The sequence below is a fragment of the Palaemon carinicauda genome, chromosome 19, assembly GCF_036898095.1.
Source record: "Palaemon carinicauda isolate YSFRI2023 chromosome 19, ASM3689809v2, whole genome shotgun sequence".
Classification (NCBI taxonomy): domain Eukaryota; kingdom Metazoa; phylum Arthropoda; class Malacostraca; order Decapoda; family Palaemonidae; genus Palaemon; species Palaemon carinicauda.
In genome coordinates, this window is record NC_090743.1 from 14,615,795 (window position 1) to 14,625,794 (window position 10,000).

At 33.2% G+C, this 10,000-nt stretch overlaps 1 protein-coding gene across 2 annotated transcripts in view; it reads left to right on the top strand.

The window, feature by feature from the left end:
• LOC137658456 (uncharacterized) overlaps window positions 1-7,290 on the top strand; it is a 262,901-nt gene extending 255,611 nt beyond the window's left edge. For both annotated transcript variants that reach the window (XM_068393183.1, XM_068393182.1), the window contains exons 15-21: window positions 800-970; window positions 1,216-1,361; window positions 1,513-1,663; window positions 1,875-1,995; window positions 4,198-4,388; window positions 5,140-5,298; window positions 5,515-7,290. In XM_068393183.1, coding sequence (XP_068249284.1) covers window positions 800-970; window positions 1,216-1,361; window positions 1,513-1,663; window positions 1,875-1,995; window positions 4,198-4,388; window positions 5,140-5,298; window positions 5,515-6,167 — 1,592 coding nt within the window. In that variant the 3' untranslated portion in view covers window positions 6,168-7,290. The remainder of the gene's footprint in view (window positions 1-799; window positions 971-1,215; window positions 1,362-1,512; window positions 1,664-1,874; window positions 1,996-4,197; window positions 4,389-5,139; window positions 5,299-5,514) is intronic.
• The last annotated feature ends 2,710 nt before the right edge of the window (window positions 7,291-10,000 follow it).

Genomic DNA, 10,000 nt, shown 5'->3' on the forward strand with positions numbered 1-10,000 from the left:
ATTTTATCCCTCTCTGTGGTTATGGCTCATTTCCCCATTGCCTACACATACACCGAATAGTTTGGCCTATTTTTTTTCACATTCTCGCCTGTCTTCATTCACCTGAAGTTACCAAACAATTCCTCTACGCTCAAGGGGTTAACTACTGCACTGCAATTGTTCAGTGGCTACTTTCCTCCTAGTAATGGTAGAAGAAACTCTTAAGCTATGGTCAGCAACTCTTTTAGGAGAAGGACACTCCAAAATCAAACCATTGTTCTCTAGTCAGGGATAGTGCCATAGCCTCTGCACCGTGATCTTGCGCTGTCATGTGTTATAGTTCTCTTGTTTGAGAGTATACTCAGGCACACTATTCTTTCTTCATTGTTTATATATGACAGATCTATTTTAAGGTTGTTACTGATCATAAGATATTTTATATTATTCATTACCTATTATAGCCTAAATAGTTTATTTCCTTATTTCCTTTCCTCACTAGGAAAATAACCTAGTTGGAGCCCTCGTTATAACATCCTCCTTTTCCAACTAGGATTGTAGCTTAGCAGATAATAATAATAATAATAAGAATAATAATAATGATAAGAATAATAATAATCGATTAATTCTACAAGCTTCTAGCTTACCCTTCGTTTTATAAGATGCTTTTACCCATATAAATGTATTTACTTTTAGTTTTCCTATTGAGACATCAGTTTTTTAGATTTTTCAAAGAGGTCATTGATATATTTTTGAATTATTAATGGGCATTTATTGAAAATAATAATTTCTCGGTTAAGATTCTTTTTCCTTTCTCTTGCAGGATTCTCTAATACCCAAGACCTTGTAGGATGGAAGGCCCTCCGGGTGGGAGTGTGGGTGATGGCCCTCATCATTATTCTAGGCAACGTCCTGGTCATCTTTTGCAGAGTTCTTTCACGAAAGGATATTTCGAGAAGTAACAGCAACATCCTCTTTATCAAAAACCTAGCAAGTAAAAGTCCATACTGCTTGTTATCTTGTAGATTGTGATTGTTTTTAGATAGTAGACTGAACTAAGCATCGAATTTGCTGATGAATGACAATGCTTCATATTCAATATGTTGAAAGTTTGATGAAGATATTTGGATTCTGTATCTTAGGATTAAGACATGTAAATTTAGTGATGAAAGAAATTGAACTGTTTTTTTTTTCTTTTTAAAACCATAGTAAAACATGAGAACTGTATGATTTTTTCAGGTGCTGATTTACTGATGGGCATCTATCTGATTATTATGGGTGTGAAAGATATTGAGATGAAAGGTACATTTCTAGCACACTCCCTTCAATGGGCTGAATCCTATTCCTGTACGTTCGCGGGTATTTTAGCAACAGTGTCATCTGAGGTTAGTGGAAATTTACACTTGACATCTCTAAAACTGTGTATACTGTAATCTGAAATTCGCTTACTGTAAATTGAAGAAAACCACATGTCACAACCTATTACCCTATATCGCATTGCTCCTTAGTACTTCATATGATTTTAATCCTCTCCAGACATCGATGTTTATCCTGACCTTCATGTCCTTGGAGAGATACTTGTGTGTTTCCAACTCCTATCAGGATCCCCACACGCTGTCTGAAAAAAAGGCGTCCTTTTGTCTCTTCATCATCTGGTTCGCTTCTTTCAGCCTGGCTATTTTCCCAGGTGAGCATTTCCTGGTCTTCTAAGTTATTGGTTTTGGTGTTGATTAACCATCAGGTAAAGTTTATTAAATCTCTCTGAGTCCTTTTTTTTTCCTTACAACCCAGTATTTTATGATTAAATGATAGCTATATTTGTATATAAAGCCACCTTATGGGTATAGGAAACAACTTGTCAGTAAAGGGAAATATTGTTATTATATTGATTTTTTCAGCTTTGAGGATTAATAGTTTCTATGGAACCAACACGATGTGTTATCCACTGTACATCAATGAACCTTTCCTTCTGGGTTGGAAATATTCAGCATTCCTCTTCCTTGGACTAAACTCTGTCAGGTTAGTTTTTTTTTCAATGTATTGTTTCTTATAAGTTTAAAAATAACACTGTGTTGTGGTTTTTCTAATGGAGAAAAAAACATATTTTTATTCAAGTATAAACAGACGTTGAATTATGCATATAAAAGTTTTACATGTTTTCCAACATGCTTCATCATATATAGAATTAGACTGTGGAAATTTTTCACGAAGTAAAGGAGACAAAAATGTAAACATTGGAAGGATACAAAGATTTAAAAGACATCAGTAGCTCAATTGGGAAAACTAACATTTATTACATGAATGATAAATTATTAATCGAGTAAAGAAGTTATTAAAAACCAATTCCAAATCTTCTAAAGTTTCTGGATAATGTGTTGAACATTTGGCTGTTGGTCATTATATAGATGTTTATTGGAAGTTGACCTTCCCTGATCAGCATCAGTAGCTGCATCAGGATTTTCTTGCAACTAAGTCTAGTTATGTGTAGCTCTGTTAAACTTACAAATAAAGTGAGATATATGTTGATATAAAATGTCATCCTCTTTACAGAAAATTTGATTAATGATGAAGGTTTGTTAGTAAATGTATCAAAATCCATTCTATTACTGTCCTAGTACTTCTACTTCTATTGAACCCCCTAATTGTTGTCCTATTGTATATAAAACTTATTTTATGGTACAGATATAGAAACTACATTTCCATAACACCCGTGTTTGTTCTGACGAACAGATAAACTTCCCTCAGTCTACCCAACTTGTACCCTGTTACAGTCCTACCACAAAATAAATGTGGTACATCATTTTGTGATGGGACCGTAATGGAAAATATATTGCAGAGTCAAGGAGAAAGTTATATATCTGTTCAAGTAAACATGGAAGAGCCAGTTATGTTGGTCGTCCAAAGAGCTGTAACCAGCCATTCTTTAAATCTCAAGTATGGGTTACAAACAGTTGAATAGTGTATGAGGATTCCAGTTTCAGTCGAACGATCATAGTAGAGGGTTTCTTTATCTCTACATTACCCATTCCTTAATGGAAGCACATCTATCGAGGAAGATGGCATTTTAATTCACTATGTTTCAAATCTGATTTTCATAATTGATAAAACTCCACATACTCTCAGTTTTCATCATTTCTTATGTTCAGGCTCAGGATAAGATTGATTTGCAACTAAATCCAGATACTGGCCAAAGAAGTCTCAATTTTATTATGAAACTGGATAGTGAATGACCCCCCACCAATTCCAGGATTGTTGAGGATTAAGAGCTGTCTTTTATAAACTATGTAACAGATTAACAATTCATCTTCAATTTGATAACTGTTGACTTGTTGACTTATAATTCTTATTTATTCCTTTATATTTTTTTTAATTTCGAGCCTAATTCCATTCTTTGATTTTATCGTCAAAGAGGCATTTTGAAAACCTTACCAAAACTCATCTGTATAATTTTGAATACACTAATGGATCATTTCTCATTTCTATTTATGCAAATAATTTTTTTTAATATAATATTTCCTTTGTAAACTTGTAGAAATTTTCTCAGTGCAAGATTACAAGTTTGTCCAAGTGGTTAAATATATTGAGAACCTCTTTTATGCCATTTGTATAACTTATTTTAATTTGTATTCCATTTAATAAACATTTTCATTATCTTATACCAATTACGTGATCATATACGTATATTTTGGGGAAATTTTAGATCATTCAAATATATTATTCATGAATTTTAGCAATCATAAAGAGGATAATATAAATATTTGTCTTGGAAAATGCAAATGATTGAATTTATGCATTTTGATATTTATAATGTATATTTAATCTTGTTATTTAGGAATACAATATGGTAAAAACAATAACTGGTGCCCTTGTAATTATTATTATTATTGTTGTTGTTGTTGTTGTTAGCTATGGTACAACCTGAAGACCAGACATGAGAACAATACTCGAAACAAGGCAGAATGAAAGAGTTGAATTGCTTCTCCAGAATTTATTGATCACAGTAAACCATAACAGACTTTTTCAGTAAACCACTTTTTTGTGCAATTAAAGAAGAGACAGACCGAATGTGTGTATTCAAACGTAAATTTGCTATCAAAATTTGTTCCATATCTGACCATCTCTTTTCACAAGAATTATTCATATAACCCTTATTTAATTAACCTTAATTCATGAGTGTGAAAGAAAACAAATCCACAAAATGTCCCTTTTATTCCCTTACAGTCTCATGCTCATCATCTGGTCGTACACGCGGCTCTTTTTAACCCGTCGGCAGTGCATAGCTTGCACGACCCTGGGCTCGGGAGAGTTTGCCTTTGCCGTCAGGTTCTTCTTCATTGTCTTCACCAATTGCTTGTGCTGGCTCCCCATCATATGCGTTAAAGCAGCTGCTCTTTCTCTCGTCGAGATAAATGGTATGTAGTTTCTTTCATTAGTTTTCTAGTGTAAAAATGTCTTGTATCACAATAACTACAGCTTTATTAAGAGAAAAATTACTCTCTCTCTCTCTCTCTCTCTCTCTCTCTCTCTCTCTCTCTCTCCTCTCTCTCCCTCTCTCTCTCTCTCTCTCTCTCTCTCTTCTCTCTCTCTCTCTCTTTCTCTCTCTCTCTCTCTCTCTTCTCTCTCTCTCTCTTCTCTCTCTCTCTCTCTCTCTCTCTCTCTCTCTCTCTCTCTCTCAGGAGAAGAAGAAGAAAATATCAGAAGTCTATTTGTGGTCTCTGAATGCAGTTTTAGAGAGAGAGAGAGAGAGAGAGAGAGAGAGAGAGAGAGAGAGTATTTTAAAAAGGAAATTAAAGGTTAATTCCTGTATGTTAGAACTGTTTTATATTCTCACCCAGACTTCTGTTCATCCTGATTAATTTTGCAGTGTTATGCACACAATTATTATATTATCAAAAGTACTCATTCACAAAACCTACCATAGATTGCCATGATTGTGCAAATCAATGGAAGATGCAGCACCTCATGAATCCAAACAAAATATAATGCATTCGATGAACAAACTGATGAACATAGGTCTAATCTATCAAATCATATCCCCACCTGATTTCAAAACATCTTGAAACTTTTGTTAAATCATCACTGAGACTGGTGGTTAAAAAGTAGCTGCAACAAATACGTTTAATTGTAAAACTTCTTGTAAAACTTCATATTTTATATTTCCAGGAGGAGTTTATGCCTGGCTGGTCATTTTGGTATTGCCGATCAACTCTGCAGTTAATCCAATCCTGTATACGTTTTCAACGTCAAGGTTCAAGAAGCATTTTGAAAAACTCTCGAAAGCCATCCATTGCCTTCACAACATACGTCGTCGCCAAAGCTCTGGTAATGTTTTGTTAAAGATTTTTTATGCCCTGGTATTTAAAGTAAAAGTGCCTCAATTTTCTCTTAGAGACATTTTTTTGTCATATATATTGTTTTCTAATACTGTACATGAAATTTAATACAGTTTACATTATTTATAGTTTAATTGATACCAAAGATTGCATATATTTTTATGCAATAATTGTATCTGATAAGATTAAAAATTGTCTTTTACAGACACAGACACTCTTCCAAATTCTTCTGGACCTTCTTACCATACATCTCATACTACTTTACAAAACCAGAGTATGGAAACTACTTACCCAGAGCATATGAATCATGTTTTACCAGAAGAGGTTAATTCTGATTCGCCATCACTGGACATAGGCCTGACAGGTGCAGATGGGCAGTGTTCAACCAGACCCCTTATCAACGAAAACTCTTCTAAAGACGTCGATGGAACTGCAATGACAAAGAGTAATGGCAAAAGCGAAATAGTACCCGAGCAAGAAATAAGCCACCGTGGCTTAGATTTGTCCAGCCCCCAAGACCCGGCTTACTTTAACAATGGGAGTCCACAACAGATGTTGCTCTCTACAGAATCTGTGCCGCCTCAAAACCCCCCATCTCAAAACAACAGGCAACAAACAGAGATGGCATTGCTCCAGAAAGGTCAAAATGGTTCATCAATGCCAAAGTTCTCTAGACCTGGTATCAGGAGTAAAGTTGTGAAATTTGCCCAAGATCTGACAATTCGAAATCAAATTTTGCATTCTGTCCTCTCTTATGGAGACAACAAATCCACTTCCAAAAAGAATTCGAAGCAAGCGAATTTTGTGAACAGTCCACTCACAAACTGCTCACAGGAAGACCTTGAAGAAGTTGAGTGAGACATGAGGAAGAAGGCATTGTATTTTGTCCAAGCCAATCCCAAAGCAACTTCAAGTACAAAGGCAATGTGTACAAGACCAATATAGTCAAAAATAGCAGTCACGAATTAGTAAAAGATTTAAAGTAGAGAAAAACTTAAGTAAACTTCAACATCTCTTAGAATCAGAATCCCTACTGGTGATTGTAAAGCGTAGATGAATAGAAATATGAATTAGGAAAATGTGTAGCTATACTAGATGTAGTTTGGGATCTTGGAGAAAATAAGTACCATTTTATAAATGTTTATATTTCAATAGATATAATCAGATTAAGAAAGATCAGTTTTATGATCTCGGGCATTAGGAAAAGTTGAATTACTTCAAATCTAAAGGGAAAATAACTTTCTAAAGAAACTATTTTCATATCTACCTGAAGTTAAGAGGTTCCTTTTTAGTACATAAAGTGCTCTGATAACTGATTATTAGAAATTTGGTTGGATAATATTGATTTTATTTTAGTTTTATGTTAAGGGATCAAGTAGTTTTTGTTTAGGATCTAAAGTATCAAGAGTCTAGCGCCATCACTATTTTCATTTTATTCTAGTAGGATTTGCAAAATGAGCCTTGCTTTTGATTTGAGGTTTTTATAGTTTAAACGTACCAGATTTTTTTATTACTGCTTTCCTAGAAGTTTTATATAGTGGAGTGAAGTATTGAGGAATTAATTAAAAGATGATGTGAAAATACTTTATTCAAAAATATGTCAAGGGAAGTAAGTTTATGTTGCTATTTTTGTATTTTTTCTACTCTTTTGAAGGTTGACGTTTCATTTTCCATGTACAGTACTTGGTAGGTACTACTCTATATTGATAACTTGGTGTACAATATTCTTCTATGGTAAATAATTTAGACGCAAAAATGATTGTTGTACCTTGAAGTGAACTCCGTACAATTTAGCAGATTTAGTATTCCATACATTTAGTGTTGCATAAGGAAATGTATTGTGTAGTCTGTGTTTATGCTTCTTTGACTGTAGAGAAATTGTATCATATAGATTTGCACTAGTTAAGAATTCAATGTTTATGCCAACTTAACACTGCTAGTGCCATGTGGAAGTGGGAATTCGCTTCTGTTCGTCTAATACCTGTATATTACTGTAGATCTACATCTGATTTTATATTCTCAATAGCAGACATCCATATCTTTATATATATATATATATATATATGTGCGTGTGTGTGAGTGTATGTATGTATACACACACACAATAGGTCTTTGGGTTGCAACGGAGATCTATACCTACAATCTTTTTTTATTATTATTATTATTATTATTATTATTATTATTATTATTATTATGACTAGGTAAGCTACAGCCCTAGCTGGAAAAGCAAGATGCTATAAGCCTAAGGGCTCCAACAGGGAAAAATAGCCCATTGAGGAAAGGAAATAGATAAGTGATATAGGAAGTAATGGACAATTAAAATAGAATATTTTAAAAACATTAACAACATCAATTTTTTTGAAGGTCAAAACACACCTAAGTACAGTACTGAAATCACTCACCTATATTGATGCAGTAGTAAAATTATAGTCTAAGACACACTTTATGACAGGGAAACAGAATTATGACTAAAACAACATATGGAGGACTGAAATATACAGTAGTATAAAACTGTAGCTATAGAAATAGAATGATTTCTTTATGAGAACTGTGTAGTATCCACAAAACGTACTTTGATCAGAAACCGTTGCAACACATGGGCTTACTGTGTGTGTGTATATATATATATATATATATATATTATATATATATATATAATATGTGTGTGTGTGTGTGTAAACTCATAAACATAGGCTTACTGTGTGTGTGTATATATATATGTGTGTGTATGTAAATTCATAAACATTTTTATCTTTCTTCAATGGTTTTAAGTTTCTTGTAGTCTCCTGAGCTCAACAGAAATTTTATCCTGGGAATTTCCATGGAACTTGTTTAGTTTTAGGAATCTACATTGAATGGTAGAACACGGAAAAGAATATAACGTGACCTGATATATATATATATACTGTGTGTATATATATATATATATATATATATATTATATATATATATATATATATATATATATATACATATATTATATATATATATATATATATATATATATATATATATATATATATATATATATATATTATAAGATAAAAGGTGATTTTGAGTATGCCGTTGGGTTTTGGTGAAATAGAAAAAAAATATATATATATTTGAAATAAAAGGTTTTTAAGTCAGGTGTTTTAAGGATTATTTTTTAAAGCTTTTTTGTTGATGTACTGATTTGCAGAGTGTAGATTTGTACCTTGAGAAAGAATGAAATATTGATTTGGAAGCTTGAAAGACAGTAGAATAAGTGAGCAGTATGTCGAATCACAAGCAAGGCTATCTTCAAGAGGTTGTAATAAAGGCAAGCAGTAGAAGAGAAGTCATAGTTGAAAGAGAACCAAGTTTTTGGTGCAAAGTGTATTGAGGTTATATTTAATGAAAGGTTTTAGAAGCATGCCTTAGCATTAAAATACTGGAATGTTTAAAAAAAGAACTGTATAAAAGGCTGATTAAAACTAAGAGATCCAAATGGTTAAAGGAGACTGGAGCTCATCACCAAGAACTTGTGTGTGGATGGAATTTAGATAACCAAGGTGAATTCTCTATTTTTTTAGATGATAAGAATAAGTGAACGGAGTTCAACGCATAGTAAAAATAAGTCTTATCTAACTGGAGGCCAATTTTATGAATGTTGCCTTATAATGGCGTTATTTTTATAACTGTCTCATCCATGAAAATGATTTATACTGACTAGGGTTTACAAGGAGTAAAACCTTTAGTCTGGCATTCACATTGAATTTATGGTATGTTGTTCTATTAGTAAGTGTATTGCCATCTGATATTTGGTGCTTTTGTAATAACTATATTTGGGAAATTGTTATCCAGCAAACGAATTTCCTCAGAATAAATGTTTAGTAAGGATGATTATTATAATAAAGAAATAGACGCAACCTATCAAAGGTTGGCTTGGAAGAGGGGGGGGGGGGGAATTGCTTGATTCAGTTACAGTAGTTAATGTCCTAATGTGTCTTTATACTGTACAATGGTGCTGATGTATCCTTTAACTTAGCTGTTGTCAAACCATTGCATAGGCAGCAATAGATTAGATTTTAATATGTGTTGCTTGAAATACCTTGAGGCTGGAAAAAGATATTCCACAATATTACAAGTGTTTACTCTACTTTTAGCAGAATCAAATTCCATGTCATTCCATTTACAGTAAGAATTAGAATTGAAGGATCAGTATATGTCACCTTGGTTACATAATATTAGAAATTTTAGTAGAACGATAATGATGTAGTGATTTTCTCTCGGGTAATGTTCGCCCACTTCAACATAAATGACATTGCCATGTGACCTCATGCTGATGATCAGTTCAACTGCCGTTCTTCTACCATTTGTAACTAACTGATTCATCGTTTGTAGGACTTCCTTCACACGTCGTCACTACCTCAGAACACTGAAAACTTACTTCCTTGCTGATCACTGGATAGTCTATCTATTTTAGATAACTGGAGAGCTTCTATGTGTCTTATCTAATTGGATAGCTTCATTGTATCTTCTAAAAGCATCCTAATATGTACCTTGGGTGATAGGATAACTTAATCTTATTTAGAACTGGTATTTCATGAAATGGTGCTTCGCTGTTTTGAGACATTTTGGAGATTTATCTTGTGAAAATTAAAAACTTTTTTTCCTCTAGACTTTTGTGATAATCACACGAAGGCCGTTTTTTAAGGAGTGTATTCCTG